Here is a 23,232-nt window from a genome sequence, read left to right as displayed (position 1 = left end):
ACGATTTGAAACAAATGCTGATGAAAGTTTGCTTAGTGCATCGAGAATTACTGCACCATAATTTTCACTATCTTGTGCATATACACACATGTGGAGCTGTCCTATTATACAGTCAAGCAGGTGGTTGGAGGGGCCTGGTGGAACAACCTGAAGGGGTTGCTTCTCACTGAACCAGAAGCTCCTTCTCTGAGGTGGCCCCTGCATCATTACACAGTGGCAGAAGCAGCTTGCCTGTGCAGTGAGCCACAATGCTAGCTTTCCGGGAGTCGGTAGCAGCCGGCAGGGCAGCACAGGTGGGGCTGTTTTGCTCTCTTGGCTTCCCAATGCTGCCAGTTACAAAGAGGGAGAGGGTGAAGGCAGAAGAAAGCTTAATGCAGTGCAGGTGCAGCAGTGGAGGCAATTTGATGGTCCCAACGCTGTGCTCGCATTGTGCCAAGCTCCCCATTGCCTTGCCCCCCCTCTCTCAGTAACGGGAAGTGACACACAATGTTGGGAAACCAGGAGGGTAACACAGCCCAGCCACGCTGCCCCAGTGGCCACTACTCCCAGCAGGTGTGTTGCTGCTGCTAACTGGGAGGGAGAGGGGTGAAGCAACCGGGAGGTGGCACAGCAGGGAGATTGTTGTAGCTCAGGTGCACTTGCGGATCCAATCTGTTGCTCCTGCTTTTGAACCTGCACCATGCCAGTGTCCCTGCTGCCTTGACCCCTCTCTCCTTCCCGGTAAGCGGCAGTGACACATTTGCCAGGAAGCTACCAATGTAGCTCTGCCCCACCAGGTGAACCACTGTGAGGTGCCCCCCCCATCTTTGAAAGGGGCAGTGCCTTTCCATGAGCTCAGAATTGGGGCTGGCTGGTTCAAGAGCAGCATGGGAGAAGTAGCCCCTTGCGTTGTTCATGGCATTAGAATGGCTGGAAGAAATGCTGATGGAGGCCCTGCTCTGCATTAACAAGGTAGTTCACATATCCATATGTAGCCAGTATTTGCTGCCAGTGGAGACTGGCAGCTCTGATGTCAGCGGGGCAGTGAATCTGCTCTGGGTTTTAATCTGAACTTTCAAGGAGATGTCTGAAGTGCTTTCAGCTTTCAGAACCTTGGAAAGCTCCTTGAAAGTTCAGACAAAAACCCGGAGTGGATTCATTGCCCCACTGACATCAGAGCCTCCACAGTTTGCTATGTACGCACAATGGTTCAAAAATTAAAATAAATCTGTATAAACAAATGATTAAATCTGCAGCCTGGGATGTGCAAACTGAAGCAAGACTATTAACCCGGTTACGCAGCAGCCAGCCACATGCCTGCTTTGAATGTTCGAGCATCCTCCAAAGGAGGGGGGAAATGAAATGAATTTTTCATCTATCACTATAGCAAACAGTCTGGCTGCTGCATGCCGAGGGGAATGAATGGCCACGTGCGCTGGTTCTTAATGGGAAAAGATGATAAAATGTGAAGTAATAGGAAAAGAAGCAGCAACCCCCACCCGACCCCTCCCTCTTACGTTCAAGGGATTATATGTCAAGAACTGGGGCTTTCAAAACCATGGCTTCATAAATTTCACTGGTGCTCCCCCAGGATGCTTCAGTGACACTTTAGGTTGACATCATTTTATCTCGACCTCCAGGAGGATGCAGGCCCAGTTGATATCTTTTCTTTCCCTCTTGTCAGTTGTGGTGTTGTGCAAAGCAATTAAGAGAGACCTTGGAAAAGATGGCTTACCTGTAGGTAGGGATGGGGAAGAAATTAGATTCAGATCACATTTAAAGGTGAACTTGCCTAATTAACCCCTTCTGAAACAATCAGAGGACTGAAACACAACCATCATTGTAGTTTCGCACTTATCTGAATTTTGCAGTGCAGTTCTCCAGCCAAGTAGTGTGCACATAAATGACTATGCGAGAGTAAAGTGTGCATATCAATGCATATATTAGTGAAAACAGCATACGAAACACATAATATTAGAAATTATTGCTTTGCAAAAATGGGTATATTAGGCAAAATTGCATACAATAATGTGCATAATGGAAAAATACGCACAAAAATGTTGAAAAATTTTCATGAGAACTTTTTTTTTATAATTGCAATGTGGCAATGTGAATTTAACCGAATTAAAGGTTGGAAAAAGAAACTGAAATTGCCATATTATCCCATTCGTAATTGAAGGATGGCTGTGTGTCCTACTTTACAGAGGACAGCTCTCCATTTGAAGGCATTCTGTTTGAAGAGCTGTCCAATCCAAGTTCAGCTGAACTATAGAAAGAGATAGTGGGGTGGATTCTCAAAATTGCCCATCAATAGTCAGCACCTGGTCAGCTGACTGAGGAGACAGGCAGGCCATCTTCCCCACTATGGTAAAACCCATTGTATATCTACTGAAATTATAGCAGTTAAAAATTTGGATCCATGCATATAAAGTATTGCATGCATATTTGATGTGAATCTGTGTCTTCTTTTTTGATGATGAATTGCTTCTTGTTGGAGATGTGCAAGTGGCTTCCCTATTTACCTGGGCAGGGTTCCCCAGGGACCAGCATTTCAAGGGATCTTCATCCATGAACTCTCTGCTGTCTGGTTCAGTGGTAGAGCACATGCTTTGCATGCAAAAGTTTCCAGGATTCAATCCCTGCTATCTCCTGGAAGGGCTGGAAGAAATCCCTGTCTCAAACACTGGATAACTGCTCCACGCCCCACCTGCCTGTCGCACCAGTACATCTGAATGCACACCTACCACCACTCAAGATGGCGGTGGAGCCATCAACCCGTTAGGGATGCCCCCGCCACCATCTTGGGTGATGGCAGACCTGTGCACTCAGCATGTGGGGCGTTTGTGCTGACACACTGATGTGACAGGTAGGTGGGGCAAGTAGGCTTATTTAAGCCCTGCACATCCTGTATCAGGGGTGTTGGCCATGGGAGCTCCCACTTTGCAAGCCATGGCAGCGTCAGGTCGCTGAGTCCTGCAATCCGACTCTGCCACACCCGACACTGCTACAGATCCCCAAGTGGGAGCTTTACCATCCTATCCTAAGGAGGGGCGCCACAGGGGCCCCTCTGGGCCTCATGGGCGCTCAGCCAGGGCCCAACCTGGCTGCCTGCTGCCTCCGGCCCTACCAATGTAGTTTTTATAGCTGATGGATCTTTACTAGGGATAACAGGAACCTGGTAAGGATTCAGGAGCTCTGTTTCCCAGGGTTGCTGAGGTGTGGGGTGCCACTATAACAGTGTTCATGGGTATATAGTCACTTATGGCAAACAAAGCTAATGAACAGTGTGCGCAAAACTTACTCTGAATGGGTTATGACTCTGTCCTCTTTCAGACTCTTTTAGAGCAACTCTTTAACAATTACTGCAAAGAGGTAAAATGCAGGTTCTTTTTCCTCACCAAAATATCCCTGCTTTCATCTCAGTTAAGGTTGCCACCTTTTCAAATGACCGTTGTAGCTTTGCCTTTAGCAGCAGCTTGATAAGCAGTCGTTAGGAGGGCTAATGATGATTACTTTTTGCAGATGAATTTGCCGTGGAATGCTTTTTTTTACTGATTTCTATATATCAAGCTGCTGTTAAAGAGCAGACTGGACTGACTTATTTCGGGTCAGTTGGCAACCCTAGGTTCAACCCTCATTATTGGCTTTTGTAAAATGCAGCATACTGCTCAGAAGTAATCTTTCAAACTTATATAGAAGTCATTCATCTTTTGTGATCTTTGAATGGGAAGAAAGATCTCCAACTGTTGAACAAGAACACTTCTGCTTCTTCTAGAAAGATATTGTCTGTGTGTCAGTATACAATACAGGGACACTTTTCCAGTTCTGCCTTTCACCATTTGCTAAGTGCTACCTATCAAGTCTGTAACTGGGACTGGCCTTTGTAAAATGGGGAAGATACTGTATCCCTGGTGTGTAGTATCAGGTCAAAATTAAGAAAGAGCTTTGCCCCATCAGCAGAAAACCTTTGTGATTTCCTGTGGCACTTGGCAGTGTTGTACTGTATGCGTGGCACATTCGTTAAGTTAATTACAACCGTGTGGAGATTCATTGCAAATTGTTCCCAGTTATAACTGAAAAATTCACTGGAACAAGGAGGGCTAATTATATTCCACTTGTTACCGCTGTGCCTAGTTAATATTCCAACAGCTGCCTTGGCAAGATAATGACGGCTCCAGCCGAAATTACTGAACAAATAGATTTTTAAATCAGTAACAACATATTTACCAGTGTTTGTCCCCCTCCCCACTAGAAAAAGTTAAGCCTGGCTGTAGTCAAGCCTTCCTGTCCATTGAGCAGTTGAGGTTTTTTTAAAAAATGAACATTGACAGCATTGTAATCAGTGGTGTAGTCGTCCAGGGTCTCAGGGACTCTTTGACACCTTACTTTTTTGGGAGCAGGGTCCCAGCAGGGTCCCTATGTCTCTAGCATCCTATGAGCCAATAAACATGAAAGAGGAGTGTGTTAGCCACTGAGAAGAGTCTTCTAACATGCTTCCTGTCCTTTCCTGCTGATTGGAGCCAATCAGAATGAAAGGAGGTGAATCAGCCACTGAGAAGACTCTTTTCAGTAGCTAACACTCTCCTCTTTCATGCTTATTGGCTTCTAGGGACATCTGTTGTTGTGGGAGTAGGCATTGACAAGGATCTCATTCTCAACCCCACAGCAAAAAAGAGAGAGGGAGCATGTCTGTGACTAACATGAAGGGACCTTTCACTTCTGAATTTGCCGTGACACTACTTATTGTAATAATTTGGCATTATTTCAGGAAATACCCCTTTTCTGATATGTATGGGGTGCTCCCTAACCAAAGTATAGTTGACACTGTGAGATGCCTGAGGTTCCTTAACGGCCAGATCAACTCACAATGCCTCAGTTTGTGGCTGATACCAACTTTGATTCATCCTAACTTAGGTATGGGGAACCTTACCCCCCCCAGAAGTTGCTGAACTACAAATCCCCATCATCCCCCCTCATTGGCCATACTTGCTAGCAGGGCCGGTGCCAGGCATGATCCAGACCCACGGCACCCGCCCACATGTCCCACCTACCTCTCCCATCACTTTGAATGCCGTGTGTGCTGCTCACACATGCCTACCATCAACCAAGATGGGGGCAGGGACATCAGCCCCTTAGGGAAGCCCTGCCACCATCTTAGTTGATGGTAGGCATTCGCACACAGCGCAGATGACATTCACAGTGATGGAAGAGGTAGGTGGGGCGTGCATGCAGGCTTATTGAAGCCCGTACTATCTGTATGGGTGCGTGTGTGCCTGGGAGCTCCCTCTCCTCAATCCACGCAGGGTTGGGAGCTGCATCTGCTGCAAATCGTGGAATAGGAGCACTACCTTCCCACCCTAAGGAAGAGCCCCCCAGGGGCCCCTCTGGGCTGCAGTGGCCCTCAGCCAGGGCCCTACCTGGGCATCCTCTGGTGCCAGACCTGCTTGCCAGAACTGATGGGAGTTGTAGTTCAGCAACATATGGAAGGCCAAAGGTTCCTCACACCTGCTCTGGCTCTGTAGCAAGGAGAGCTGCAGATTAATTTTCCACTGGAGAGGGCAATAACTGCTAACTCCCCAACAGGGATGCCAAAGAATTCCATTTGTAATGGAAATGGGGGCATAAATCCCCACAATTCACTTGTTTTTCCAAGATCATGCAAGCAAATATAAGTAGTATCCACCATCCCATCTTTAGTTTGCAAACATTGTTTAGATAGTGCTCTTTTATGCATTTTTTTATGTAGGGCTAGGAGAGTGCCCTCTTGAAATTGTGGGGAGCCACAGCCAGTCAGTGTAGAATCGTTGGCCCTCCAGGTGTTGTTGAACGAGAATGCCCATCAGGCCCAGCAAGCATGGCCAATGGCCAGGGATAATGGGAGTTAGTTCAGCAGCATCTGGAAGACCAAAGGTTCCTCTCACCTGATGTACCCAACACTGAGCTAAATGGACCAATGGTCTGACTCAGTGTAAGGCAGCTTCCTATGATCCTGGAATAAACAGGGTTTGGACTCCAACTTTAATCAGCCTCCGCCACTACGGCCAATGGTCACGGAGGATGGGAGCTGTAGTCCAGCAAAATCCTGAGGGCTACCCGAAGCTAGAGCATTTAAAGGAAAAGGATCGAACTTGTGAAGAGCAAGGATCACCCATGATGTCAGTAGATGGCACAATTTCAAAGGGAATCCTCCTTATTCTTTAATCCTGCGGGATCAGGGGAGGTGATTGATATGATGCATGAGCACATAGCTCTATGGGCAGAGTTTTGACACTTGGAACTAGGGATGGAAAGACCTGGCTGTTTCAGTCCTCTCAGTTTCTCATTTTTCCAATGTTAAATTCAGTTCTCTACATTTCTACAGTGATCTGCAATTTTTTTTAAAAAAAAAACCCTCATGAAAATTCTCCATCATTTTAGTGCGATTTTCTCCAAATAAACACTCTTTTGTAGGCAGTTTTGACAGGTACACATTTTTGCAAGCCATTTCTCATCATTTCATGTCTTTTTGCATGTTATGTTCACTCACGTATTCATTTTTATGCACACTTTCCCCTAATATATGCATTTTTGTAAATGTTGTTTAGTTGGCAAACTGCATCCCCAAATTCTAATAAATGTGAATTTTGAACGATGGTTGTGTTTAAGTTCTCATACTGTTTCAGAAATTGTGAATTTGATAAATTCTGTTCAAAATGCAAACTGAATTGAAATTCTCACCCATCCCTACTTGGAACATAACATGTCCACATTACACAGAGAGGAGGCCCATTAGCATCTTTCAGCAGTCCAGGAAGCTAGGAGGTGAGAACTGGGAGATTTCTAATCTACTCTTGGTATACAAGATCTAACAGGTGGGATCTCCAGTCTGTTGTCATGGTGGATGCTTGAGATGTGACAGGCATGATGCTATGTAATGGGGATGTTAGGCCATTGAGCCAGATATATCGGGATTTTTAATAATAATAATAATAATAATAATAAATTTAATTTTTGTGTCACATATCTGGCCGAAGCCACTCTAGGCGACGTACATATTAAAATTCAGTAAAATACAATAAGTACAGAATAAAATACAATGCAGTCAACACTAATGCAGGCATAAAACTATGTAGGGCAATCAGTAACAATTTTCACAAAGACAATAAACAATCACAGAAAAATTAGCCCACCCCGGAGGTCCCAAAGGCCTGTCCAAAGAGCCAAGTTTTTAAGGCTCGGCGAAATGTATCCAGGGAAGGGGCATGGCGAAGATCAAACGGGAGGGAGTTCCAGAGAGTGGGGGCCGCCACTGAAAATGCCCTCTCTCTAGTCCCCACCAACCTAGCTGTTTTCGTTGGTGGGACTGAGAGAAGGCCCTGCATGGCTGATCTAGTCGGGCGGCTTAATTTGTGGTACTGGAGGTGCTCCTTCAGGTAAACTGGGCCGAGACCGTATAGGGATTTAAAGGTTAACACCAACACCTTGAATTGGGCCTGGAAAACAACTGGAAGCCAATGTAGATGAAATAACACTGGTGTGATGTGATCGTGGCGGCGGCTGTTAGTAAGCAACCGAGCCGCGTTCTGCACCAATTGTAGTTTCCGGACCGTTTTCAAGGGTAACCCCACGTAGAGCGCATTGCAGTAGTCTAATCGAGAGGTGACCAGGGCATGTACTACTAGTGGGAGCTGATGAATAGGGAGGTAGGGTTGCAGCCTCCATATGAGGTGTAGTTGATACCAAGCTGCCCGGCTCACTGCCGAAATCTGAGCCTCCATGGACAGCCTGGAATCAAGAACAACCCCGAGGCTGCGGACCTGATCCTTCAGGAGTAAACTCACCCCATTAAGCCTCAGGTCAACAACACCCAACCTTCCTCTGTCACCCACAAGCAGCACCTCGGTCTTATCAGGATTGAGCTTCAGCCTGTTCCTTCCCATCCACCCACTCACGGATTCCAGGCACTTGGACAAGGTCTCCACAGCCAACTCCGGTGAAGATTTAAAAGAGGTAGAAGCATTTTTTCTCCATACACACTGCTGTTGGCAATAACATGTACAGTGTATCAACACAAATGTTAGGATCTGAAGTTCAAAATCAACCGTAACAGATACAACTGTGTCTTACAGAAAGTTAGGGTATGTGGTCGTTACAATTCCAATTTATGCACAAAATTTTTTTTTTAATTTTTTTGAAAAAAAGTTTTTTAATACATACAATAACAAACACTAAATTCATACATATAAAATTTGTAAAGAGACAGGAAGAGTATCTCCTGAATCAAAAGTGTCTAAATCTTTAGTCCATACTCATGAATGAATACATACATAGCTGCTATAGTGCTGTTTATATAAACTGCTGGTACTCTTGCTTGTAGACTTTAAATCTGTATCTCAATGGAGCAAGATGTGTATACTATGGCCAGACGCGTTTCGACTTGTGTATCTTTCTCAATGGCCTTTCTCAATGGCACATATTAACAGATTTTCACTTGGATGAAAAGTAATAGGTGCAGGATAGATGCATTTCCATTAGTTCATTTTTTATCCAGTTCCTCTGGACAGTTTTTATCAGCAGCGTTCATATAGAAAACCCCTCAAAATACATGAATGCTGCTGATAAAAACTGTCCAGAGGAACTGGATAAAAAATGAACTAATGGAAATGCATCTATATAAATTTTATAAGTACGAATTTAGTGTTTGTTATTGTATGTATTAAAAAACTTTAAAAAAAATTAAAAAAAAATTTTTTTGCATATATTGGAATTGTAATGACCACATACCCGAACTTTCTGTAAGACACAGTGTATCAACACATCCTGAAGGCTCCCATGTATTCACAGACTGCAAATGCAACCTAGTGTGAATCAGCTTTCAACAAGATCATTGTAAGTGCAAGCATAAATTGTTTGTGCAGAAACACCCTTTAAAGGAATCTCGTGATCAAAGTAATTGACTCATAGTGGTAACAATTGGGTGAAGGAGGGATTCATGCCAGACCTCCTTCATATCATCAGCTGGCTACACAATCCATGAGAATGGTATGTAGACACCTTTACACAACAGAAAGAAAGGAAGAGGAAGCTAGATTTAACAAGATCTGACATATGCAAATAGCTAGCATAATTTCTCTCCCCCTCTCATGTGAAACTTTGCTACTTTTACATTTTTCCTGATTAAGAGTTCTGTGAGACCTGAAAGTGTATAATCCATTGCAATTTGGATTGCTTCCATTAAAGACAATTTTATGCAAATTATCTAACGAACCAGTGATTTCTTTTCAGTGGTGGCCCTGCATTGTGAAATTCAACCCCATATGAGATGAGGCAAGGCCTATCCCTTGATACTTTTAAGCGGGGCTGGACGATTCCCACTTCTTTTCTGAGACCTTTAGTGGCTAATGTAAAATGACCAGCAAAAATGGTGCTATGGAGTTTTTTAACAAATGTTCTGATATTTGTTGGGGTTCCTTGTTTGTTTGCTGGCTTTTAGTAAAGTTATGAAGCAGTTATCTTAAATTATATTTAATTGGTTTTGGTCAGAATCCATAGTTGGACTAGCAGACTTCCATTTCTGTAATGGAACTTCAGTTTCCTCTCCAACCACTGCAGCTCCCCATGCGATCCCCAAATCTAGCGTGGAGGGGAGGGAAGGAATGATCTGTCAATTTCGGTTCTCTCAGTTTCTCATTTTTTCCAGTCTTAAATTCAGCTCCCCACATTTCTGCAGAAATTTGCTTTTTTTTTTAATCCTCATGGATATTCTTCAGCGTTTTAGTGTGAATTTCTCCTAATGAAGACATTTTTGTGTGCCGTTTTGACTAATATACACATTTTTGCAGGTAATTTCTCCTAATATAATGCATTGTTGTATGTTATTTTCACTAACAGATTCATGTCACACTTTCCCCCTAATATATACATTTTTGTAAACATAGTTTGGTTGGAGAACTGCATTGCAAAATTCAGATAAGTGCAAATTCTGAAGGATGGCAGTGTTTCGATTCTCAGTATTGTTCCAGAAAGTGTGGATCTGATATATTTGGTTTCAAATGTGAACTGAATTGAAGCCCTACCCTATCCCTAGCAGAAGGTGCCCCAACTGCTAGAACAGATTTTAAGGGCATGTGGGGAGTTGCAGGGGGCAGGAGAGGAAGATGATGTCCCGTTGCTTGAGGGAAAGTAAATGTACTGCCTTCAAATCGATTCTGACTTACAGCAATCCTATGAATAGGGTTTTCATGAGGCTGAGAGGCAGTGACTGGCCCATGGCTATGTGGGGATTCAAACCCTGGTCTCCCAGGTCGTAGTCCAACACCATAACCACTACACCACACTGGCTCTTGCTGGATACAACCCTGTGTTTGTATTTGTATTTTGTAGGCCGTTTGTGAAGAATTTTCTTGAAAAGTGGATTATAAATCAAATAAATTAAGCAAATAAGAATTGAAGTCTATATGTTAGACAATGCACTCTTCTTTTTGATAATCTGCAGTCCATGGAAATCACATCTTCTTGATTATGTAAACTACTGTTAGTAGTAAAAAAAAAAAAAAAGCCAAAAGTCAGGAATCATTTTTCTTTCTTTCCTTTGAATGCCAGCAAGCAAAGCCTGTCACAGAATAATAAAAACCAAAGCAGAATATGACAAAAACACAGAGAGACATAAAATAAAACTCAAATAACCTTTCCTTTGCTTCCTGGTGACCTGTATGAAATTGTTCAGGGCCAACGGAAACACCTCAGAAATCTTTTGTCCATCAGCAGCTTGCCTCAGAAAAAGCTCCTTGCAGTTTACCTCAGAAAATGGAACCTTTCAAGACACATAAAGCGTCAGTGCCCATCCCGTTGTGGAGGCTTAAAAGGTAACAGGCATGCTCATTGCTTATTTTTGGCAGGGGTTACATACACTTCCCCCCTTTTTCTTTATTTTTAACGTTGAGACTATTTTTTGATCCCAAACTTAACCTCAAGTTCTACATCATTTTAAAATTTAAAACAGGAACAAGCCAACCAACTAAACTCTAACACGTGGTTGTTAGGAAGGAAGAGTGAATCTGTCCATTTTGCTTTCTCTCAGTTTCTCTTTTCTTAAGTTCAGCTCTTCACATTTCCATGTCAGCTGGTGAATATTTTTTAAAAAGTCCTCATGAAAATTCATCAGCATTTGAGCGCAAATTTCTCCTAATATACGCATTTTTGTATTCAGTTTTTGCCTTATATACTCATTTTTGCAAAACTAGTTTCCTGTATATAGTGCATTTTTTGGATGCTATTTATACTAAAATATATATTTTTATGCACACTTTATCTTAACATACACATTTTTGAACATATTACTTGGTTGGAGAACTGCATTGTAAAATTTGGAGAAGTGCAAATTTCAAAGAATGGCTATTTTTTTGTTTTTTTCAGTTTGCGTATTGTTCCAGGAAGCGTTAATTAGGTAGGTTCACCTATACATGCAAACTGAATCTAATCTCTCCCCTATTCCTAGTTGCCAGTGAACTCCCAAGCCCAATTTAAAATATCAGTGCTAGTGTACAAGTCCCAAAATGGCTCAAGACCCAAACCCTTGAGGGACCACCTTCCCTAGTACTAACCAACCCAGGGTTTAAGATCGGCAGGGGAGGTTCTGCTTGTTGTGTCCTCCATAAATGTGGTCCAAGGAGCTACAACATGTCGCCGGGCCCTCTTGGTGTTGGTGCTTTAGCTGTGGAACTCCCTTCCAGGGGAGATTCGGTGGTCCCCCCCCCAGTAGCCTCATTCAGGTACCAGTTAAAACTATATTTCTTTATGCAAGTTGGAAGGTTTTGGTGGCTTATTTGGCATGTTTGGTGGCTTATTTGGCATGCCTACCTCTTCCTCACTGTCACAGGAATATAGGAAGCTGCCTTATATTGATTCAGACCAATGGTCCATCTAGCTCAGTATTGTCTACTCTGACTGGCAGAGGCTCTCCAGCTGACATTCTCAGCTCTACCTGGAGATGCCGGGGATTGAACCTGGGACCTTCTGCATGAAAAGCGGATGCTTTACCACTGAACTACAGCATTCCTCACAAACATAGGGAGCTGTCTTATACTGACTAAGTCAGTCCATTGATTCATCTAGCTCGGAATTGTCATATTGTATTTCATTGTATAACAGCTGGTATAGCACAGTGGGGGGGGGAAGACTGGATGGGTGTCCAGAGCTTGTGAGTTCAAATCCCCACTTGTGTCTCCTGGGTGTCAAGGGCCAGCTAAAGATCACCCCCACAGTGAGTGGCTCAGGGGTTATGTGCCATGACACCTGTGCAGCCGTGGGCAAGCTGCATAATCCCAAGGAGCCCAGTTGCCCCCCCAGCTGGCAGTTGCGGACAAGGAAGGGGCTGGCTTGTGCAGCTGTGGCAAGCTGAGCAGGCCCTAGCCAGCTGGGGAGGACTAGCCTCAGAGGGAGGCAATGGTAAACCCCCTCTGAATACCGCTTACCATTCAATCCCTATTCATAGGGTAGCCATAAGTCGAGATCGACTTGAAAGCAGTCCATTTCCATTCATTTTATTGTATATGTGTGATTTTAGTATTATGGACTTAATGACATTGACATACTGTATTTATGAAGACTGTTAACCTTGATGGTGATTATGATAACAGACAATATTGAATAACGATGATGATGGCAGTGGAGCTGTCATTTTAATGATTATTTCGTAGTGCTTTTCATGGTGTTTTCTGTTTTATTGTATACATATTGTTGTACACCACTCTGATATTTTATGAGATTGCGGTATATAAATACTTTTATAAATAAAACAAAGAAATCATAAAAAATTGTACACTGCCCTGAGAACGTCCAGTCCAGGTCTGGTTTAAAGTTAAGGAACGCTCAGAATGGAAGGTAGGGGGGACTTTGAAGTTGTCCAATAGGAGATACAGCACCTAGTCAGCAGACTGAGCAGGAACACAAGTCACCTGGTGTCTTCCCAACTATGGTGAGATGTATTTCTATTTAAATTATAGTAATTATTTCTAAATTAGCGTTTATGCATATGAATTCCCATATGCAAATTGTTCTCTTTTTTGGTGATGTAAATCCTAGGGCACCTTTTTTTGGCTATGCGTAGCTGCCCCCACCCCATTGTCAACATTCTAATGTCACTGCTTTGACCTTCTGAGATCACTAAAACTGGGCTGAATATTTCCCCGCACAGCTGTGCTGGGCTATTTGTCCTCCATGAAAGTGTATGTGTGTGTTTGTGTGTGTTTGTGTATTTGGAGATTTTGGGGAGGTAAGCAAATTTGGGGTGTGGCTGTTTTGTTCCCACACCAAGACTCTTCAAATTCACTCTGTCCCTGAATATTCATAGGAATGGAACTAGAACTTGTTTATAGGCTCTAGGAGGAAGTGCAGCTATCGTAAGGACAGTACATTCCTTCTGTCTGCAGTGGTGCCCCTCTGCCAGGAAGCACACAGCTTTGGGAGGGACATTCACGGTGTGGCAAAGGAGGAGGTGGGCACCTACCTAGCTAGCCAGATCAGCTGAATCAACCCTGGCTATCAAAGGGGTGACAGATATCACAGCCAGATCACTCACACATACAATTTTCAGGGGGTGTTTTAGCCCCCCCAAACCAACAAAATGTATACTTCATCCCAGCAATAATAGCAGTCTTGATATCTCAGAAGTGGGTTGCTTCTAAGAAATGAGATAACACTGTTATTTTCATTCCATAGGTGCCTGAGTTTGCTCTAAAAAAATTGAGATCATATTCAGTTAGTTGGCTCATCGATCTCCTGAGTGACCCTCCAGAAGAGTTAAAAAATCCAACAACACACAACTGTCTTTGGCCTAATACTCATTGTGATGGTGAATTTGTGTCAGGAGATGGACCTTTTCAGAATGCAGGTGGAGACACACATGACTGAATATTCCTCACCAAAAAATAACATTAAAATCAATGCACATACGAAAGTATCATGTATGGGAGAAGACTAGGCCAGGAGATCCCAAACTGTGGTCCATGGACCAGCAGTGTTTCATGAGCTGTCTACGGCATGTGTACATTAAATATTCGTACTGATTTTGAACGGTATTTTTATTGCTTCTTTTATTTCTTATGTTGCATTTTATTTTATTACAGTTCGAGTTCTGTGGAATGCAAATTGTAATGCAATATAAGACGTAAAAGCAGCAATAGATTACAACTGAAAATTATATAGGGTCGAGCACAGCACTCTGTTTGGGGTGTTTTTTGAGAAAGGCAACTGAGAAATTTAAAATGGACTCCTACTGGGAGGAAAGGCGGGATATAAATAAATAAGGAAGTAAGTAAGTAAATAAAGGCAGTAGACTGTGGGCAGAGAGCAGCTAGACTGACATTGCCATCAGCTTCTCATTTTGACAAGGCAAAAAGTAAACAGTGTAAGCATAGTGACAATAGTAGCAGGGGTGTAGTCATCTAGGGACACACAAAGTCGCAGGCCCCTTTTTTGGGAGCAGAGTCCCAGTCAAGTCTCTGTGTATGAGCCAATCAGCATGACATGGGAGCGTGTCAGTGACTGAGAAGAACCCTTGCCCTTTTGTACTGATTGGAGTCAATCAGAGTGAAAGGAGGTGAGTCTGCCACTGAGAAGACTCTTCTCAATAGTTAATGCACAGCCTCCCCTTTCTTGTTGTTTGCCTTCCAGGGATGTCTGTTGCAGAGGATGGTGGATTTGCGAGATGACAGAGACAGCAAGGGAGACGAGGGAAAGTGGAAAAGGAGGTGTGGCTATGAGGCGATGTTGTGTGACTATCATGAAGTGACCCTGGACTTCTGAATTTGGCACTACAGTACAGTTTACCAGTGACAGAAAACAGGGATTGTTCAGTCATATGCAGCTAGCTCCACTTACTCTGTGCAGGCTCCGCACAATGTTGCAGGGATTTAGGCATGAATCAGTAGGAGGGGGTAAGCGATTCCATTTCCAAAAGCTTCTTAACATTTATTCCTGCAGAAATGTGGAGAACTGAGTTTAAGAATGGAAAAATGAGAAACTGAGAGAAATGATACTGACAGATCCTTCCATCCCTAGTAAGTGGGCATTAATATGAAATGCCCTCACTGGTTTGCTCAATGAAATCACAATAAAAAATAAAGATGTAGGAAAATATTTTTTTAAAAAAACTGAACATATAGTTTCCAAGGCACAACATTACATATGCTAAAAATATGTATGATTTCACTTAAGCAGATGACAAAACAGATAGGATATCATGGGGAGGAAAACAAATTGCAACAGAATGGCATCACCAGAAGGAAAGTGCAAATGAATGTAGGAACGGCAGAGTATCTGCTTTGCAGGCAGAAGGCCCAAAGTTCAATCTCCAGGATCTTCAGGTAGAAGTGGGAAAGACCTCCCACCTGAAAACCTGGAGAGCTGCTGCCAGTCAGTGTAGACATTACTGAGCTAGATGGACCAATGGTCTAAATAAGGCAGATTCCTATGTTCCACATGCAGTGTGAAATGGCCAAATCCAGGAAAAAAGGTTTTCGGTCTTGCTTCAGCTGAATGTATAATCTGCCCCTTAGATGACAACACAGTGCCACATGTGTTGTTGCAAAGCAATCTATCCCTTCTTCATGGTGTGCCTCTGAACGTTTTCAGCTGTCGCCTCATGCCTGGAGCAGAAGGCAGAGCAAACAGGCATTTGTCGTGTCTGAGGTTCTTTTTAATGGATGGCACAGCTTCTAGTTTATTATCCCTGCGTTTACAGTTTGCAGCTGCGAAATGATCTGAAACCGAAATAGCTCCCTGTCTCTTCAGGCTGCTGCAGGAATGCATAAACTCCATAGCAGAAGTGGCTCAGAGCAATTGGCCAATCAGTTGTCCTCGAGAAGTTCAGAGGAAAGGAAACATTTGGAAATCTACCTTGGCCAGGCAGAATGTTTATTAATGGTACCACCCGCTGAAGGCTTTTGGGGCTTTTTAGATGTGCACCATTTGGCAGGATGGTCCTACTGGAATGCCAATAGTGTCAACAAACTCAGGGGTGCTTGGTTGAAAAATGGTTAAGGTGTATGTATGTGTATATTACTCACAAAAGTTCATCTCAAAATATTGTTTGCCCCATCAGCCATTTTTGGAGTCTTCGGATTGGATTAGTTTCTCCTCTTCCCTCCCCCATAGTATGGGGAAGAATTTTGATTCAGTTCGTATTATTTCCAAAACGATTTTAAAACTGAAGCACAGCCATCCTTTGAAATTTGCACTTATCCAAATTTTCCAATGCAGTTCTCTGACCAAAACATGTTTAGAAAAATGGATATTATTAGGGGAAAAGGTGCCTCAAAGGTGCAAAAAGCATACAAAACTGAATTACATTAGGATAAATTGCTCACAAAAATGTGTACATTAGTCAAACCTGCATACAAAACTGTATTTATTAGAAGAAGTTCACACTAAAACGCTGGAGAATTTTTATGATTTCCCCCCCCCCCGAAAAAATTGCAAATTGCTGCAAAAGTGCAGAGAATTGAATTTAAGATTAGAAAAATGAGAAACTGAGAGAACTGAAATTGGCAGATCATTCCATCCCTACCCCCATGCTCCCAGAATCTGCTCTGGAGGGTTGGCAAACCCTCCTAAGGTGATTTTGAAACTCTGTGTGTGTGTGGGGTTTGAAGAGGACAAGAGAGGAAGGGGAAGCTCCAAGGCGCACATGGAAGTCCGTTGCACCAACAGAGCTGAAACGTTGGGTAGGGACCCTCAGCTCTGCCTATTCAAAGCAATAGAGCCTTTGAATAGGCAGCAGGGTTGTAGTCATCCAGGGTTTCAGGGATCTTAGACCCCTTCCTTTTTGGGGAGCAGGGTCCCAGCAGAGTCCCTATGTCTCCATCGTCCTACAAGCCAATCAGCATGACAGGGGAGTGTGTTTGCCACGGAGAAAACCTTCTAATATCTTTCCTTGTCCTTTCCTGCTGATTGATGCCAATCCCAAACAGAGTGAAAGGAGGTAAGAGAGCCAATGAGAAGACTCTTCTCAGTAGCTAACACGCTGCCCTTTCGTGTTGATTGGTTTCTAGGGACATCTGTTGTTGTGGGAGGAGGTATGTGTGGGATAGATTGAGGAGTGTGGAGATGACAACAGGAAGCAAGCAAGCGAGGGGGCATGCAGCCAGCAATGTGTCCATCTCAACCCTTGCCCTTCTTGGCTTATTAAAGCTTGCTGAGGGGGGGTTGACTGAGTGGATTCAGGGTGTGGGAGGACGTGGTTCCAGTCACCCTGAAAGAGGCAGTGATCCAACCACTCCTGCAAAAGCCCACCCTGAACCCATTGGTTTGTGACAACTATCACCAAGTCGCGAATACCCCCTTCTTAGGGAAGGTGATTGATAGAGTTGTGATGCAGCAATTGCAAGTATTCTTGGATAAAACAGATTATTTTGACCCATTCCAGTCTGGATTTAGGCCTGGTTATGGGACTGAATCAGCCTTGCTAGACCTGATGGATGACCTTTATCGGGAGAAGGACAGGAGGAGTGCGACCCTGTTATTCTTACTTGATCTCTCAGTGGCTTTTGATACCATTGACCATGGTACCCTTCTGGGCTGACTTGGTGAGATGGGTATGGGAGGCACTGTTTTATGGTGGTTCTGATCCTATCTCCAGGGTCATTTTCAGAGAATAGCATTGGGACTGCCCCCTGGCAGTTGTGCTATAGGGTGCTGCAAGGTACCATCTTGTTCCTCATGCTGTTTAACATTTATATGAAGCCCTTGGGAGCAGTCATCAGGAGTTTTGGGGCAAGGTGTCAGCAGTATGCTGAGAATACCCAACTCTATTTCTCTGTAACATCTGAATCGGGAGAGGTTGTGCAAGCCCTGGACCGCTGCCTTGACTCAGTGGTGGGCTGGATGAGGGCCAATAAACTGAGTCTGAATCCTAGAAAGATGTAGGCGCTGTGGGTTGGTGGCTCCTGAATTTGGATAATTGGTCAGTTGCCTGCTTTGTATGGGGTTGTACTCCCTCTGAAAGAGCAGGTCCATAGTCTGGGGGTACTACTGGATCCATATTTGTCGCTATAGGCCCAGGTGACCTCTGTGGCTAGGAGTGCCTTTTACTAGCGTTGGCTCTTAAGATTGCTGTGGCCGTTTCTGGACAGGGATAGCTTGACCACTGTTGTCCATGCACTGGTAGCTTCCAGGCTGGATTACTGTAATGCTCTCTGTGTGGGGCTGCCCTTGAGGTTAGTGCGGAAGCTGCAGTGGTGCAAAATGCGGTGGCAAGACTGCTCACTGGGGCAGGGTATCGCCAACATGCAACATCGCTGCTGAGTTGCTGGGCTCCTACTGGAAGAAAGGGAGGGATATAAATCAAATAAATAATGAATGAATGAATGAATGAATTGCACTGGCTGCCCATTAGCTACTGGGCCAAGTTCAAGGTTCTGGGTTTGGTGTACAAAGCCCTATACAGCTTGGGACAAGGATATCTGCAAGATCGTTTTATCCTTTATATATTTAGTCAATCACTGCGCTCTGCAGGTGAGGGCCTCCTGTAGATACCATCTTATCAGGAGGTCCGTTCCGCACCACATAGGAAACAGACCTACCCTTTGGAATTCCCTCCCCTTAAACAACATAGGAAAGTCGCCCACCTTTTGGAATTCCCTCCCCTTAAATATTAGACAGGCGCCATCTCTGTTACCTTTTCGGTGCCTAATGAAGACCTTCCTCTTTCAACAAGCCTTTTAAGTAGAGACCTTATCCCAATCTGCATCTGTGTTGGAATTGCTTTTTAAGATGTTTTTAAAGCTTTTAAATATTTTAAAAAACATATTTTTAAAGATGTTTTGTTTTAATATATTTGTTATCTGTTTTTATGATGTTTTAGGGTGTTTTTGTTTGCTGCCCTGGGCTCCTATTGGGAGGAAGGGCAGGATTAATCATCATCATCATCATCATCATCATCCTGGATTTCATGTAGACTCAGAATCAAATTGGGTGGGGAAGCCCCCCCCCTTGTGTAAAACACTGGATACATTTCAAGGGAAACTGAGTTTCAATAAGGTTAGCAGAATTTCTCAGAGGGGCTGCATGTATCCCTCCCAATACCGATAAAATTGTACTTCCACTTGCTTATTTCCTCCTCCCTCTGAATCCATTTTCCTTTTGTGTTGTATCTTTTTAGATTGCAAACTTAAGGGCAGGAACTGTCTTTTTTAAGGGTTCCTTAAGAGAACTGCCTTGGGAGGCTGTTTTGGCCAGACAGTGGGGGAAAAAATCTTTAAATAAATAAGTTTTAAAGAAGTGTACACATTGTAAGCAGGAGGGGCTTGAAGAGATGGCTAAAGAGACCTGCATTTCTCCCTCCCTCTTTCTTTCTCACACATAGTAGCAGAAGCTATCTTTTCAAAGGAATTCTGAGTTTTACATTTACCATCATCATGATCATTGCACCTGCACACACAAAAATCCGCTTTCTTCTCTCCGTACAAGGCACACAATTTACTGGGACTTACAGAATACAAAAGATGGAGCAACTGTTATTGTTATCCTCCATATACAGATGTTTATTCTTCTCTCCCCCTCCCCCCCTTTCTTTATTTCCACCACTGTCTTCTCTGTGACATCATAAATAGGACTTGTCTTGCAGCTGTCTCCCAGGGACTTTTGTTTCCTGGGACAGGAACTTATTATGATGTCATGCATTGGAACAGTTATAATCCCCTATTCCCCTCCCCAATTGTAAAGTGTTAATGAAGGACAATAAAAAGAACCACATCCCCCCCCCAGGCACTAAATGAAAGAAAGCAGCAAAGCTGGAGGGGAAAAAATACACAAGAGAGCAGTCCTTTGTGCCTTTCTGGAGAAATTCTTGGGGGGAAAGGGGGCTCTTTAACATAATAGAGGAGGAATGACATTTTAATTGCTAGGGCACTCGCCAGCCAATTTAGCACATGAGAAGTTCAAGGGCCCTATCCTGCTAGGAGCTGAAGGACTTCTGGGAGGTGGGGCATGCCCCACGGCTGCTACTCAAGCTCTCTGCATCTTGCAGCATAAAGCCCTTCAAGATTCAAAGACAGGTTGCATTTCACAGGCTGTAGATTCAGGTCTGGTTTTCTGGGTGAGAAAGAGAGTACCGTGATTTGGTCTGGAATCTGTTGCACCCCTTCAGACTCCTTAGAATCACAGGATTGGGGTATTTTGCTTTGTTTCGCACTTTCTTTTTTCAGTAGAACATGAAGAGTGCCATCCTATATAATGAGTAAGCACTTTTGACTTCAATGGGTCTTACTCCCAGTTAATAATCATGTATTGGACTGCATAATACATACATCCAGGGTAAGCATGTATTCACACAGCTAAAGTACGGTTGCCATTGTTTTTGCTTTTAGATCAGCTGCCAGAAAAGCACTGTGGGTGAATCTCCCATTTTTGTGTTTGACTTCTCTCCACTCAAACCAAAATAATATTGACTCAGTTCTGCAGGTCTGGTGCCAGTGGGTGGCCAGGTCGGGCACTGGTCGCGGGCTTCTGCAGCCCAGAAGGGCCCCTCCTTAGACTGGAGGATGGAGCTCCCACTCCATGACCCGCACCAGCATAGGGTTGTGGGGCGAATCACACCCGGTGGCCTGGCACAGTGGAGGCAATATACACCCCGATGCAGACAGTGAGGGCTTAAATAGGCCCATCCACCCCACCTACCTCCTGCGTTAGCATGCTGCACACACATACCTGCCATTACCCAAGATGGCAAAAGGGGCATTCCTATGGAATTGATGCCCCTGCCACCATCTTGGGTGATGGCAGGTGTGTGCACACAGCACTCTACATGGTGATGTCACAATATGGGAAGTGGGGTGCGCAGGTCTATTTAAGCCCACACCGCTTGCATCAGGAGGGAGTGTTGAGGAATATGACGACCAGGGCCTGGGACAGTCCAGTGCCCGAGGGCTCAGTCATGCCTGGTGCTGGCCCTGCAGTTGTGCCCCAGGCTCCATCACTGAAGTGGTGCTAGAGCAGCTTTCTCCAACCAGGTGCCCTCCAGATTTTTTTTTACACTACAACTCCCATTAGTTTTCCAGCTGGCTGATGCTGATGTAGCCCCAAAACATCTGGAGGGAACCAGGTTAGGGAAGGCTATGCTCAAGTATTGGCCCCATGGAACCAGTTCTAGAGGGCTCTGCCTTTATTTATTTAAGGCACATCTATATTTATCCCAGGACAGTGTACAATGCAAATGAAAGTGATGCAGTAAGATAGTCAATATATACAATTAACAGTTAAGTAATTAACAGCTAACAGACACATGAATCTGACATTCTAAAAATACTAATTTTATTAGGAGGGGATAGGAGGGAAGTAGGAGGAGGTGGATTGGAGTTCCTCCGTCGCCTTAACATCTAACATCAATTAATATCTTTAAAACATCTCTGAAAGGCTTTTGGACCATTCTGGATTGTGTGAAGGGTGAGCAAGTGCTTTGTCTCCCCCTTTTTTAATACCATCCCGTGGAGATCTCCCCGTGCCTTACCTGTGGGCGGCGTTTTTGCTTTGGGGCCGGCTGTGCTTTTTGCCTCTCGCTTGGACTGACGCTGACGCTGGCTCTTCTGGCGCCGTGGTTGCTGTGGCTCGGGGCTTCGTTGCCGCCCGGGGCTTCGTTTCGGCCTGCCGCCTCCTGTTCCGGCTGCGGCTCTTCGGGGCGCTCGGTCGCCGTTGGTGTTGCGGTGGCTGGTTGTCTGCGGGTGGCCCCGTCCGCCGTTGTGGATGTGGCTGTGTCTGCTGGTGTGGCGGCTGTGCTGCTTTGCTGCTTTTTTGCTGTGTGCCGCTGTTGCTGTGCCTGGTCCGGACATTTCTGGCGGGTGGTGTTTTGCGCCTTCGGGGCTGGCGCTTGGGGCCGCGGCTTGGATTGTCCTGCTGCCGCTGCCGCGGCTGCTCGTCGGTGCGGAGGCTTCCTCGCCGCCGCGGTTGCAGCCTATGCCCGTTGCCGCGGCCCGTTGGGGCATCTGTGTTATCATTGCCGCTGATGCGGCTTGCGCCCGTTGCTGTGGCCGTGCTGCTGCCGCCTTTGCTTGTCGGCTTGAGGACATCTTGCTTGGACTTGAGAGAGTGACTGGCAGCAGGAGTTAAAAAGAAGTGCCAGCGAATGGAAGCGAGTTCATCCAACGTCATCTGGATCAAGGAAGACGGAGGCTTTTTATTTTATCTTATTTATTTTTTATTTTATTTTAATTTTGTTATTTTTTAATTTTAATTTTTCTTCATTTTTTATTTTATTTTATTTTATTTTATATTTTTCATTTTATTTTATTATTATTTTATTATTAGTTTTGATTTTTTAATTTTAAGCTAATTTTAGGGGTGGGGGGCCTGCCTGATCGGCAGACGGGGAGGGGGACATGTGTAAGCCGGAGGGGAATAATGTGGGGAGCCACGGTATCGTGAGGCTTGGCGGCAGACCCTGGAAGGGCAGAGGTGGCAGGCCATGCCAGGTTAGGGGAACAAGGGATAGATGTATTGTACCCATCCCTTGTTCCGGGCCTGCCCTAAACCAGAAGATAACTGGGGGATGTAAGACTCCATCCAACCTTCGACTGCTGTTATGTAACGCCAGGTCTGTAGTTCAGAAAACATCACTCATCCACGATCTTATTCTGGATGAGCATGCAGACCTGGCGTGCATTACGGAGACCTGGCTGGACAGGGCCTCGGCTCCTATACTTGAGGCCATGTGTCCAGCGGGTTTCCGATATGCACAGCAGCCGAGGATTGGTAGGCGGGGAGGGGGAGTGGCAGTTATCTACCGGGAATCTTTGTGTTTTGCCAGACCTCCTCTCCACGAGACCAAGTTTGTTGATTGTATGTACTGGAGGTTGGGACCAAAGGGCAGTTTAGGAATTCTGCTGGTGTACCGCCCACCCCGCTGCACGGCAGATTCCCTGGCCGAGGTGCTCGAGGTGGTCGCGGCTGTACGGTTGTTTACCCCGAACTTATTGGTTTTGGGGGATTTCAACGTGCATGCCGAGGCCATTCTCACTGGAGCCCCTCGGGATTTCATTGAAACCATGACTTCATGGGAACTGCACCTAAGTAATATGGGTCCCACCTATGTAGCCGGCCATACCATTGACCTTGTATTTGTCGCGGGAGAGAAGGAAAGTGATCTGAAGATGGGGACTGTCTCTTCTAGCCCTGTGTCATGGTCAGATCACTACCTGGTGAAATTGGATCTCTCTGTGCCGCACACCCTCCGCAGGGGACAAGGACCTATTAGGATGGTCCGCCCCAGACGCATGATGGAGC

At 44.7% G+C, this 23,232-nt stretch overlaps 1 protein-coding gene across 1 annotated transcript; it reads right to left on the bottom strand.

Moving 5' to 3' along the window:
- Nucleotides 1–163: 163 nt before the first annotated feature.
- Nucleotides 164–22,101, bottom strand: LOC133386504 (serine/arginine repetitive matrix protein 1-like). The gene is made up of 2 exons (XM_061630160.1): nt 21,464–22,101; nt 164–326 (listed from the first exon to the last, which is right to left on the bottom strand). Exons 1-2 carry the CDS (start codon nt 22,099–22,101, stop codon nt 164–166), a joined length of 801 nt encoding a protein of 266 aa, XP_061486144.1.
- Between the last annotated feature and the right edge of the window lie 1,131 nt (nt 22,102–23,232).

This window comes from Rhineura floridana, chromosome 6 (assembly GCF_030035675.1).
Source record: "Rhineura floridana isolate rRhiFlo1 chromosome 6, rRhiFlo1.hap2, whole genome shotgun sequence".
In the NCBI taxonomy this organism is placed as follows: Eukaryota; Metazoa; Chordata; class Lepidosauria; order Squamata; family Rhineuridae; genus Rhineura; species Rhineura floridana.
The sequence above is the reverse complement of the archived record's forward strand: the minus strand, read 5'-3'. Positions and strand labels throughout refer to the sequence as shown.

Bases quoted from the DNA above. Each gene is read 5' to 3' on its own strand.
- LOC133386504 (XM_061630160.1), bottom strand. From the start codon at position 22,101: ATGACGTTGGATGAACTCGCTTCCATTCGCTGGCACTTCTTTTTAACT. The intron at 327-21,463 runs GTAAGGCACGGG...TGTAACTGGCAG, and splicing joins AGCAAAAACGCCGCCCACAG to CATTGGGAAGCCAAGAGAGC.